General features: G+C 36.9%; 1 protein-coding gene across 6 annotated transcripts in view; it reads left to right on the forward strand.

The window, feature by feature from the left end:
• The window catches only part of WDR72 (WD repeat domain 72), a 215,806-nt gene that overhangs the window by 6,803 nt on the left and 194,869 nt on the right, over positions 1-14,134 (forward strand). For all 6 annotated transcript variants that reach the window (XM_021095093.1, XM_013992975.2, XM_021095122.1 and 3 more), the window contains exon 2: positions 13,506-13,670. In XM_021095093.1, coding sequence (XP_020950752.1) covers positions 13,518-13,670 — 153 coding nt within the window. In that variant the 5' untranslated portion in view covers positions 13,506-13,517. The remainder of the gene's footprint in view (positions 1-13,505; positions 13,671-14,134) is intronic.

A 14,134-nucleotide genomic window follows, 5' to 3' on the forward strand; every position in this document is an offset into this window, starting at 1 on the left:
TAAGCCTTCTTGACATAAGTCTGTTTTGGTCACACTCCTGCTAGGATCCTGGAGTGTAAGAGAGTAGTCCTAAAGGCTTCTCTGACCTGACCAAGGCATCTGTTTTGTGGGCAAAGTCAGAAAACACTAAACTAGTGGGTTTTAAGGAGCCTTCTCCAAATAGGACTTATCCACACAGGTTCATATTCTTGCCTGTGGGGTGCCTTCCATCTATTTATACTGTGAGGAAAGGAGTGTCATAATGGCAGTGGACTGACTTCTAGTGTCAGTGAGTACTGAAGATAACAGAAGAGAAATAGATGTCAGGGCTAGGGAAGGAGAGAACTAGCCCACGAGAAAACACACAGTTTCTGAGAGAGAAGCTAGGAATATGAGATGCTCCATCGATAGCCATAGGAGCTTAGCATGCTTTGCTCTTATATCTCAGCAATATTTATCCCACGCTATTTCCCATCAGTTATTATGTACCTATGACTTGATTCTTAGATTGTGAATTTCTGGAGATCAGGAACCTGTGTTTTTTCACCTTTCATTTAGTAGGGCTTTTCATAAATACTTGTTGGATTAATAAATGAATGTATTCTTTTCTCAGGGAGCATATATATGTGGGCAGAAAGAAGATTTTTACACAAAAGGAGTAAAGAACAGAACTTGGTATATGACCAGTTGTGTGATTTAAACTAAAATTTAAGGATATGTCAACAGAATTGATATATACATTATTAAGATTTATGTTTTGGCTAGAAAGAAACAAAATCTGTCAGTTGGTGTGTTAGTTTACTAGGGCTGCCTTAACAGAGTACCACAAACTGAGTGGCTTAAATGATGGAGTGGCTAAATATTGTCTAACAGTTCCAGAGGTTAGTAGTCTGAAATTGAGGTGTCAGCAGATGGTTCCTTTTGTGGGCTGTGAGGAAGAATCTGTTCCATACCTCTCCCCTGGCCTCTGGAGGTTTGTGGACAGTCTTTGGCATTCCTTGGACTGTAGAAGTATCACCCCATCTCTGTCTTCATTTTCTTATGGCTCTTTCCCTATGTGCATCTTTCTTCGAATTTCTCAGTTTTATTAGGATCTACTTACTGGATTGGATCTACTATAAATTATGAATAATAAAATTAAGGATTATAAATGGCAAGGATTGTATGTATCACACTCTTTTGAGATTAAAAAAGCCTTCTGATAAGGGTAGCTGACATTTATTGAATGCTTACTCTATAATGATTTCCATGGATTATCCCACTTCACTCTCATATCTACCCTCTTAAATTTGTTATTATTTATTTACTTTTTATTGATGAGGAATCCAATACAGAGTTGTAAAGTAACCCACCAGAGAACACACAGTAGTGGAGTTGTCCTTGGAATCCAAGGTGACCGAGCTCTAGGGCCTCACCACTGGGTGCATGCTGTCTCCTTAGGCTTATTGCAGGTAAATTAGGTATTATTCCCATTTTATGGATGAGGAAAGTAAAGTTTTTCTCTTTTTTTTTTTCCTGTCTTTTGTCTTTTTAGGGCCACACTCATGGCACATGGACGTTCCCAGGCTAGGGGTCTAATAAGAGATGTTGTTGATGGCCTATGCCACCGCCACAGCAACGCAGGATCCGAGCCATGTCTGTGACCTACACCACAGCTCAGGGCAACACCCGATCCTTAATTCACTGAGCGAGGCCAGGGATCAAACCCGCCTAGTCAGATTCGTTTCCACTGTGCCAGGACGGGAACTCCAGGAAAGCAAAGTTTAAAGTAATGAGAGAACTTCCTGGGTCACAAAACCAGCATGTGTTTAATATCGATGTGTCTAATATTTGGGATTTGAGTTTAGATGTTAACCCCAATGAGCAAATCCTTTCTACCTTTGATTTATTTTATTTATTTATTTATTTTTTGTCTTTTTGCTGTTTCTTGGGCCGCTCCCACGGCATATGGAGTTTTCCCAGGCTAGGGGTCTAATCGTAGCTGTAGCCGCCAGCCTATGCCAGAGCCACAGCAACGTGGGATCCGAGCCGCGTCTGCAACCTACACCACAGCTCACGGCAACGCCGGATCGTTAACCCACTGAGCAAGGGCAGGGATCGAACCTCATGGTTCCTAGTCAGATTCGTTAACCACTGCGCCACGACGGGAACTCCTCTACCTTTGATTTAATGCTCACTTGTGTTTCCTCCCCAAACATTCTTGCATTTAGCTTTTAAGGCACTCATCTCACTGCTAGTGACTCAGGACATGCCTGTCTCCTGAGATACCAGAGAGCTCTTTGAGGTTTGAAGATTCTTGTCTACATTCCTAGAATCTTGTGTAATCTCTAGCACATAATAGATAGTAAATATTTTGCAACTAAATGTATATAAGTAAAGGCAAAGGAGTCAAAGAAAAGGGAGACCAGTTGAAATACACAAAAATAAGGATGAATAAAAGGAGTAACTGAGGTGATAGAAGATGAAATTTGGGATAATGATCAAAATATTATCATAGGTGATTAGTATGAATATCTCAGAAAAATAAGCTAAAAATAAGGTAAGTATATGGAATGTTGAAGTGATGAGAGGAAGCTTTTGTCTAAGGGCCTTGATTTTCTTGGTTAGTTGAAAGGAAGGATCATCAGCCAAGAGTGCTGGGGTGTAAGGAGATGCCTGGATTGGAGTGAGGTTTATGAATGGGTAGTGGAAAAGATTTGACTGTGGGATTGGATTAGAGACATGTTTCCCAGTAGACATCAAACATTTATGTTAACAGACTACTCATTTCAATGTGCATTTTGAAAAAAATTAATCAGTATATAGGTCCCATGACTTATGTGGTTATTAATTCTTAAGATAATTCTAAATGAGATAGTTATATAATTTAATTTAATACTTAAAAATAAATGAGCTAAATAAATAAGGAAATAGTTTTACAGACTGTACTTGGATATGGCAAAGAAAAATCTGAAACAAGATTGGAAATAGGTTTACAGTGCTCATACATTTCAAAACAATTGTTTTGTCTAATAACAGGAATACTTAGTTAAAACTAATCATAAAATGACCTGGTTATACATACTTTGAGGCCAGGGATTGTGTTTTTCTGTTCTTTGTTTTCTCTACAGCCCATCTCACCACCTTGGATACATTTGATTCTTATTAAATATTTGTTGAATTTATTTAAGAATGGATTAGACCAGTGATATTTTTTGTTCATGGTAGGTAACTCTAGGCTAGGGAAAAGAAACCAATGATTTTGACTGAAAATATTCAGAGTTAAATGTAATATAAATTAAAAAGAAAAATAAAATCCACTTCTTAAAGCCTAAAACTAAGGTTTTAGACAAAAGGGTTTCTGTTTCATGAAGTTGTTCACTGACTGAATATAAATAAAATGAAGGAGCCACCCAGAAAGAAATGAATTGTCTTTCTCCTATTTCTTTTTCCAGCCAATGCTCATCTCTTGACACTTGACTGTAAATGTAACATACTTGGCATTAATCTGGCTATTTTAACTCTGTTGCTCTACAGTTTAATAAGCAAGAAGGTGATGTTTGAAAGTAGTGCTCTGTAGTCTTTGACTCACAAGTCTGACAAAGTCGCAAGGTGTGATCGAAACCTCATCCATGGAGTGACAGGGATTTGATTTCTTGGCTGTTTTATTTTACACATGTTCCAGATTATAAGTGTGTGGATTTCAGAGATTATTTTGCATATCTGTTCGATTCCTCCCTTAATCTCTGGATTATTTTACTATTGATTTTACCTACCAAGTTTATGCCCTCCTTAATAAAACACATTACTTTCCAGTTTCTTAAGTAGCAGTTAATCATTCAATAATAAGCGTTTTCGAGGAGCTTGGCTTTGATGTTGGTTAGGGGTTAATTATGAAATTGTCATGCTCTACCAGGTAAACCAGGTGGATTTTTATGTGTTATTCAAATATGCCTTGGGCAGCCTTTGACTTTGTAGAAATTTTTTTTTTCTTTTTCTAAGGAATGATCTGATTACAATCTGTTGATGAAATAAGACCTTTTGCTTTGGGAGCATCTGCAAACAGACAGGTTTTGGGGGTCAGGACTTTAGCTGAGACCAGCTGTGCTAAAACCCTTAGGTCCCATGGATTCCTGAAGCCGCTTGCGGCATTTCCCTGTGTTAAAGTAGTTCTTAGGCTGGCCTCTCCTGATGACCAGGTGCTTTCCTGTCACTTCATAAAAGTCTCCTTTGTCCTCTTCCAGTTTATTACCACTGACTAGCTAGTGGTATGACAGCAACCAAACTACTTTATTCTTATCCCCAATTTATTTTGCTTTTTCAACTTTATTAAGGAATAATTTACATACAATAAGCTACACTCATTTAAAATATACAATTTGGGAGTTCCCATCACGGCTCAATGTAAAAGAATCTGACTAGCATCCTTGAGGACGAAGGTTTGATCCCTGGCCTTGCTCACAGGGTTAAGGATCTGGCGTTGCCATGATCTCTGGTGTAGATGGCAGACACGGCTCGGATCCGAATTGCTGTGGCTGTGATGTAGGCCAGCAGCTGTAGCTCTCCGATTCGATCCCTAGCCTGGGAACCTCCATATGCCACAGGTGCAGCCCTAAAAAGACAAAAGACAAAAAAATAAAAGTAGGATTTGATGGATTTTAACACCACAAGCTTTTTAAAACTAAACCTAAAACTTGGTAATAGAGGGAGTTCCTGTCATGAGTCAGCTGTTACGAACCCAACTATCCATGAGGATGCTGGTTCGATCCCTGGCCTCACTCAGTGGGTTAAGGATCTGGTGATGCCGTGAGCTGTGGCTCAGATCCCACATTGCTGTGGCTGTGGCATAGGCCAGCAGCTATAGCTCCGATTAGAACCCCTAGCATGGGAACTTCCATATGCCTTGTGTGTGGCCCTAAAAAAAGGAAAAAAACAAAAAACAAAAACTTAGAAACAGAACTCTCCTCTGGGCTCAAGAGGACCAAGTTATCTTCTTTGAAGGAGAGAATCATAAGGTAATTCTTTTTTGTCCCTCACAGTACGTAAGTACCTATATATGAGTTTTGAAGAAAGTAAGTGGGATTTCTTTGCACTTAAGAGATGGGATTCTGGGACCACACAACTGTGAGAGATTGATGTGAGATTCAAACCCAGACCTGTTTTATCCCAAAGTTTATATTATTAACTGCTATACTGTTTTTACTTTTCTCAAAGATGTTTACTTTTGTCAGAAGTTTATTGTCAGAGTTCATGGATAGTAACTGAGGACTTTATCCTTTGTAATTTTTTATTGTCCTCAGTTAAGGGATTTGGAGTTTGTCTTTGTCTTTGAGGCTGGTGAGGCAGACTCAGTGTCAGGGCGTGTCCCTGAAGAAAGTTGTTTATGACAAGGTGAACAATTCTAGTGTCCAGTGGACACCAGCCACAAAACCACATTTGCATCATATTTATCAGACAAGTTAGAGAGATAAAAACAAATTATTACAGAGAAGACAACGAAAGAGAGAAGGAGGATGGGGGCTGTAATGGTGTGTTGTCTTTTCTCAAGCTTGCCAAGTATTGTAATTATGGAGAAGGACTAGGAAGTGCCAGCCCAGCTTCGAAAGCCAGTGGAGGCCACTTTGCAGCCTGAATGCATAAGAGATTTTATTGGTGGTTTACTTGACTTTTTGTTTTTTGTTATGTATTTATTTTTAATTTTTAAAGAACTACCAACATAAAGAATTTTGCGTAGGAGGTCACTAAGACTCTTGGGTGGGAAAGTCTGGGTTGTCTTTGTCATGGTTGTTGGAGGAGAGTGTCTGGTGGAGTGTTAAGAGACTAGGTTCTAGCTCTCACTCAGCCACTCTCGACCTGGGTTACTTTGGCCAAGTAACCAATGTCCCAAGCCTTTATTCTCTAACCTGTACAAGGAAGGTGGGGATGATAGTGATCTTCAAGTCTTCCCCCCACCCCCCTTTTTTTTTCCCTGCACCCGCAGTATATGGAAGCTCCCAGGCCAAGGACTGAATCTGAGCCACAGCTGTGACCTCCGCCACAGCTGTGGCATCACTGGATCTTTAAGGAGCAAACTGAGAATCAAATAACATTTGTTAGCTATTAATGGAGGAAAAAGACTAAGATTTTTATGACTCCTGCTCTATTTTCCTGCCTCTTTTCTTCACAATTAATGGAGATAGTGGTATCCACAAACTAATGATCAGACTAGAATCAGAAACTTTATATTTTCATCCATTTGAGTGGAATATGAAAAGGGGAATTAGGGTAGTTACTTTCCCCAAAACATAAGTTCTACCACAACAAAAAGACTCTGTGTCTCTAGGAAAGTCACAGCATCTTTCCTCCAATTCCTCATCAGCAACATAGGACTTTAATATCTCATCCTTAAAGTTTCTTTTAATTCTTCTAGTGAACTCTTCTTGCTCCATTTTCAAGACTAGACATAGTCACTTAAATATTTAGTAAATGTCCCCTAGTGTGACAGACAGTGTGCTAGGGACTTGGGTTCAAACAATGAAAAGACATATCCATCCTTTACCAGCTGTACCTGGTGATTTAAGAGCCTCTCTGACTTTAGTAGGTGATCAGGAAGTTCCAGTTGCTAGAACAGGTACCCCTTTGCTATTTCTATTTTAAAAATTTCCATTTAAAATGCAACAGTTTGAGGAGTTCCCATTGTGGCACAGTGTCTAACGAATCTGAATAGGAACCATGAGGTTGGTTTGATCCCTGGCCTTGCTCAGTGGGTTAAGGATCTGGCGTTGCTGTGAGCTATGGTGTAGGTTCACAGACGCGGCTCGGGTCCCACGTTGCTGTGGCTGTGGCGTAGGCCGGGTGCTACAGCTCCGATTCGACCCCTAGCCTGGGAACCTCCCTCCACACGTCGCGGGTGCGGTCCTAGAAAAGGTAAAAAGACAAAAAATAAAAATAAATAAATAAAATACAACAGTTTGGGAACTCCAAGGTGCTTGTGGTTAGAGTTTGTGTAACAGTGGCTACCAGCATGACTGTATTACCAGGAGATTTATTTCTTAGTTGTGAATATGTTTTTCCAAATCTTATAATGGCTTGGATCTTCTATAGCTTTAAATTATTTATGTTCCTAAACAATTTTTACTTAATTCAGTGTTTCCATCCTTTTTCACATCAAAACACAGGAAATGATCGTATTTGTACATACACTGGGTTAAGGGTTTCAATTTCTCTCACCCTTCGTATCAGCTAGTCACATTCCAGATGTGTGCCAGGGTGTATGGCTGAGAAGTTCTGAATTATTTAATGCATCTTATAGTCAACAATTAGATACATAAAGGAAACACAAAACTCTACTATTGAAATTGTGTCAATGAAAATGACAACAGTAAGTATTCTGTATATTCACTACAAGAAGTTCATCCTTCATTCTGTAAGGTCATTTATCTGATAAAGATTCTAAGAATCTAATATGGACCACCAAATGGTCATTAATAGTTTAAAACATAATCAGTGTTAAAAAGGGGAAAATCATAATTATTTCATTGAATATGGCTTTTTCTAGAAAGGAAAGCCTTCTCAAATGTCATGTATCTTGAATGACTAAAAACCATTTGCAAATAATAGCATAAAATCTTCTCTCTTATTGAGAAAAACAAAATGTGGAAATTATAAAAACAGACATTTGACTTTATTAGCCATAAAAGGTAGGAAATCCAGGCATTATGTAACAAACGCAATTTTGTTCTTATTTAATATGTACCAAAATTTCAATCTATATTTAAATATACAATATTAAAATAACATTTAAATTTAATAGTTTTTCCTTTCTTAGGTATAAATTGAATTTGTCTTTATATATAATTGTGTCAAAACCAACTTTATAATACATACTTTAGTAATTACTAGATCTAAAAAAGTTTTCCTTAAAATTGTTTTATATTATACTATTCAAAAATAACAAAATAATATGTTTATGAAAGGAATTTTGAGAGACTATTATTGAAGAAAAGGACTAAAATTAAAAGAATGGGAAAGTTGATAGGTCACAGCTTACTCTTATCTGCATAGCAGTTATATATGTCCAGAGCATTGCACTATGATGTTACCTAGTAGTAAAGCCACTTCGTTTTTATATATATATATGTGTGTGTGTGTGTATATATATATTCTATAGGTAGAAACCAATATATATATTTATAACCTATGTATATAACCAATTTATGCACACACACATATTTCCCACCAATTATTCAAAACTACATAACTGAGTAATTAATTTACATGGGTATTCTACCTGAAGGCTGTGAGCTTCTTGAAGGCCTTAGCTCACAGCCTTCAGGTAGAATACCCATGTAAATTAATATGTCCAAAAACTGTCATATTTTGGAAGGCTGCCTTCAAAAATTTGGGTAGAAATTATCTGAAAGGCAATTAAGAGTAAAGATTCTGTGTATGTATATAGGTTTATATAATTGTGAATGGGTTTAAAAATTATAAAATTATATATTTATTATGGGTTTTAATAATTATATAATATTTTGATATTTATACTGATTATATAATAAAATACAATATCAAAATCTAAGAGGCTGTACTTGGTATTGTCACTAGATCCAAATGAGAAAAATTTATTTGACCTTTATAATATAGTCTGTAACTTTACCCTGTCTGTGGGAATTTTTTTTTTTTTTTGTCTTTTTAGGGCCACACCCACCACATATGGAAGTTCCATAGTTCCATAGGCTAGGAGTCTAATCAGAGCTGTAGCCACAGCTACAGTACACAGCCACAGTAATGCCAGCATCTGTGACCTACACACAGCTCATGGCAACACTGGACCCTTAAACCACTGAGTGAGGCCAGGGATCGAACCCACATCCTCATGGGTACTACTCATGTTTATTACCCCTGAGCGGAGACAGGAACTCTGGGAATGATTCTTTTTTAATGTCCAATGTAAATGTTTTTTCCCTCCAATGGATGTGTTTATTTTAAAATGTTTTTAATTAGACCAGATTTAAAAATCATTTAAAGGCCTGTAAACATCTATCAATAGTCTTGATTTAGACATTCCAAAAATATCATTCAGGCATTCAAATTTGGGAAACAATAATTATAAATTGAGGGCTGTGGTAAAGGTTTGTAATCCCTTCCCAAGATTTTACAACTTGTCTAGAGATATAATTATTTGAAATGGGACAGTATACTTCTCTCTAGGGCAGACTTTCTTCTCTACATCACAGACTTATCCTCTAATGTAGAGTTTCTATAATAGACTGTCTTTTCCTTTGAGGTTTGTTTGTTTGTTTGTTTGTTTTCTTTTTTGACTGCCTTGTGGCATGGACCAGGGATCAGATCTGAGCTACAGTTGCAACCTATACTGCAGCTGTCGCAATGCTGGATCCTTAACCCTACTCTGCCAGCTAGGGATCGAACCTGCATCCCAGTGCTACAGAGATGCTACAGATCCTGTTGTACCACAGCAAGAACTCTTTGAGGTTTATTTTTGAATAGAGATTTCTGAGGAATTGTACAGGGTCTTAGAAAACATGTATTTATTCCCTTTCCTGTTGGTAGTAAGCCACTAAGTTTCTGAAGCTACTTTTAAAATTTTGCTGCAAAAAAAAAAAAAAAAAAAGTGACTTCTGGAGTTCCCATCATGGCTCAGTGGTAAATGAATCCAACTAGGAATGATGAGGTTGCGGGTTGGATCCCTGGCCTTGTTCAGTGGATTAAGGATCCAGCGTTGCCTTGAGCTGTGGGGTGGGTCGCAGACGCAGCTTGGATCCCATGTTGCTGTGGCTCTGGCGTAGGTCGGCAGCTGCAGCTGCCATTAGACCCCTAGCCTGGGAACCTCCATATGCCGTGGGTGCTGCCTTAAAAAGACAAAAAAAAAAAAAAAAAAAAAAAAAGTGTCTTCTGAGATGTGCGACCTTTTAATCAGTTACTTATTCTCACTTTACAACTTGCTTAGTCTCTCAGAATCTCAGAATATAACTGATCCTAAGAGTTATCTACACCCCATTGTCAATTTTCTTATAGGTGAGAGGGATCAGATTAATGGTCCCCAAAGTGACTTCTTGCCTGAAATTCTAGATTACTGGAGTTTATAATGTAATATGTACAAAGTATAATGATAGAATAGTATGTTTATTTATTCTTGTATGCTTTTATTTGCATCATTGAATTTATTCCTTATAAGAATACTGAGATGTAGGCAGTGCAGGTGGTAGTACCCTTATTTTTCAGAGTATTATCTTTATAATCTGGAAATAAAAGTAATAAATAAGTGGCAAAGCAGTCCTAGATCTAGGTCTCTGAATACCAGGTCTGTTTGAACTACAATTAGCAATCTGGACTGTTCAGGATGAACTTTGGTTGAGATCTGAGTTTTTGTGACTTTGGCCTTTGTGCTTTTTAATTTTCTAATTTGGATGTGTTAGGGATCTTATGACTATTAAGGCTATGAATAGTCTATGAAATGCTTGACTTGTTTGATTTTCTAAACTTCAAGTTTTTTTTTTTTTTTAGGTGCTTAAGTTTGTAAATATTTGCACACATACTTGCTATACTAGATGTGAGTCTTTAGACTGTAATGTATACTTCCATTTATTTATTTATTTATTTTATTCTGGAAATAGTTATTGAGTGCTTGCCTATCCTAAGCCCTTTTCTGGTCCCTGAGAATACAGCAATGGACAAATCAGACAGAAGTCCCTGCCTTGAAGGATTTAAATATAGTGAATTAGAAAGGAATATAATTTGAATAAGATTTGTATAAAGTATAATAGTAGAAAAGTTTGATATATGGGTAACCATTGCTAGTGTCCCAAAGTACAGCAGCTAAAATAAAAATAATAGTAACTTACTTTATGCCACTCTGTGCTCTACATTGTAAACATGTTCTCCTTTTACTCTCAACAATACTCTGAGCTGGGTATTGTTATTATTCTCAGGTTATAGATGAGAAAACTGTAGCTCAGAAGGAATAAGTGACTCACATTTAATTCTATCCCAATTTGAATTTCATACTCTTAATCAATTCCCTCCCTTTTGGAATATAGAGCTTATAAATAATAAGGAAAAGAAGTTACTCAACTGATATTGTTCTTCTATAATCAAGGCCCTGTGATTCAGGCACAGGGAATATAATAATGATTAAGAAATGGTTCCTATCTTTCACAAAGTATGTAGAAGGAAGAAGCATCAAGATCACCTTAGTTAAAAAAACATTTATCAAGAACCTATTATTATGGGCCCGCAGGACGCTTCGCAAAGTGTAGTCTTCATTCTTGGAGAAACTGTATCACTTCATTAGGGAGATGTCAATGCAGAGCAGGTTATTTTCAGGGAGATTAAAAAACCAGAATAATATAAAGTGGCCCATTATTGGGTAGACAATATTGTAGTGATTCAAGTTACAGATCATTTTCTGGAGTAATAGGAATATAAATAACTCACTTCAGGGATTATTTTTCTTTGTACAGTGTTAGCTAATCATTACAAATATTTTAATTCCCTGACAGATATTCCCCAGATTCGTTTCTGCCACCTTTCTACTTAGCAATTTAGACAACTTTCCTTGACTACAGTTTCCTAGGTTAAGTTAAAAGTGTGACAGGTGAGTCCATGGACAAATGGACAAGAGCCAAGTGCACATTGCTTTTAGACAGAAATGCCCAGTTCCCTCCGGGGCAGTGTGACCAGGAGCACCCCTTTTCTACTACTACTTAGTTCTGAGAAGCACATATTAGTCAAGCCAACAATGGAGGTCAATGCAAATGGCTTTTGAAAAAGATGGTAGTATGCAAATGGCTTTTGAATGGTGAGTTTTGTTGGAATACCAGAAGCCTTGGGGAAAAGATTATTACAAAGTTAGGAGTAGTGATTTTTCATAGTAAAATGTTAAAACACATCCCTGTGGATCCTTCTCACTACTACCATCTTTTTTATCTTCACTTGTATCATATTTATGTGGTATTCATGAGAACGAGATAGTCTCCCAAGTTAATTTTCCTGATAAATGCAGCCTTATCTATATAACGCTTTGTCTTAGAAATTGATAAAACTACTATATTCTGCTTTTCTGCCTTCTTAAACAGCATATTTGGTGTCTTATAATCTTTTGTTCACCCATAATGAACAGTAATTTTTCTGGGCTGGAATACCATGGAACCCTCAGATGTGTTGGATATTTGGGTTGACTTGCTTTTTCAGTAAAAGCCCTAGGACTGCCAGATTTTGTGGCTCTAATAACAATTTTGTGGGACTTCCTGCCTGCCTGCCTGCCTGCCTGCCTTCCTTCCTTCCTTCCTTCCTTCCTCCCTTCCTCCCTTCTTCACCTGTGAAGCCATCTGATCCTGGACTTCTGTTTGTTGAGAAATATTTTATTATTGATTTTAATATTAATTTACTAGCAATTAGTCTGTTCATATATTCTCTTTCTTCCAGATTCATTATTGGAAGATTATACATTTCTAGGAATTTATCCATTTCTTCTAGGTTGTCCATTTTATTAGCATATAATTGTTTTTGATAGTCTCATGATTCTTTGTGTTTCTGCAGTGTCAGTTATAACATCTTCTTTTTCATTTCTGATTTTATTTGGGCCCTCTTTTTTTCTTGATGAGTCTGACTAGAGGTTTATCAATTTTGTTTATCTTTTCAAAGAACCAGGTCTGAGCCTCACTGATCTTGTTTATTGTTTTTTTAGTCTCTGTTTCATCTATTTCTGCTCTGATCTTTATGGTTTCTTTTCTTTACTAAGTTTGGATTTTTTGTTCTTTTTCTAGTTATTTGAGGTGTAAGATTAAGTTGTTTGAGATTTTTCTTATTTTTTGAGGTGAGCTTGTATTGCTACAAACTTCCTTCTTAGAACTGCTTTTGCTGTGTCTTATAGGTTTGGAAAGTTGAGTTTGGAAAGCATTTTTTTTTTTTATAATTATATGTTCATTTTAACCCTGTAACTAACACAGGAAGATAGTTATTTCATGAAAATTATCATTTAGGAAGATACCAAATACAGAAATGAGTCAAATAAAGATTATTATTAAAAGTTACATAGGTGGAACTTGAATATTACAGAAATCATGAAAGCCATACATGAAGCTTCTGAGACTTGGAAACAAGTAAATATTTACTTTTTAATAGCAAAGCTCAGATATGTGTTATTTAGATGAGGTGTTATTTCTGGGAAGAGAGAATCTGCAGCATTGTCTTGAGATTAGTGTGTTGATAATTCTGTTCTTCTTGAGAGGCCTTGCTGGATATGGAATGGGTAAGGTCACCCACAATCAGAGCTGGGTGTGGGGTGGGTAGACGATCCTTGTCCTTCTCTTTGTTAGCATCCATCATCAAGAATTGGGATAAAAAACATTCTTTGACAAACTAACACTGGGCATAGTAGTATTATCATCTGACTACCTTCTTCTCTAATTAATGGGGAACCACCCTTCTCTGTAGCTCCAGGAGAACACGTTCAAATTTGTGTCATCATAAATGTACATGACATGATCAATTTCCCCAAATTTATGAATAATAACTGCATATATTTCTCATCTCTATGTGCCCAGGATTCTTTCACCATGAGGTCCTTCCTGCAGGCAGTGGCACTCTGGGGAAAGAAGGCCCCTCCGCATAGCATCACTGCCATCATGATCACCGATGACCAGCAAATGATTGTGACAGGAAGTCAAGAGGGTCAGCTCTGTCTCTGGAATCTCTCAGCTGAACTAAAGGTTAGTGAACACTATGAATATTGAAGCAGATAGCACTCATAAAATAAACACAGCTTGCTTCTACCTGTAATGACAGTGGTAGTTTTACATGATTGTTAAAAAGATGCTGACCAAAGTAATAAGATGGTTTTACTTATTAGTCAGAAAAATGAAGTATAATGTGGTGGATCAAAATCATATTTGAAAATCATATTACAAATATTGCTAATCTTAGCTACCAGCTAAGTGTTATCATCCTTTAAGCTATGCTGAGTTTTACTATTTTATATCCTGAATTATATGTTTAAGTAACTGAACTACAGACATTTAAGTATAATTCTAAAAATTATGACTCATTGATCTAAACAAAGGGCATCCTTGAAAACCGCTATTAAGTAAACTAGTAATATCTTAATTATCTGGGTGTTTCTGTCAGTTTGGCCTTCTTGCTATTCTTTTAGTCTCTGCTTGCCTGTGATTTTTAC

The sequence above is a fragment of the Sus scrofa genome, chromosome 1, assembly GCF_000003025.6.
Source record: "Sus scrofa isolate TJ Tabasco breed Duroc chromosome 1, Sscrofa11.1, whole genome shotgun sequence".
Taxonomy (NCBI): domain Eukaryota; kingdom Metazoa; phylum Chordata; class Mammalia; order Artiodactyla; family Suidae; genus Sus; species Sus scrofa.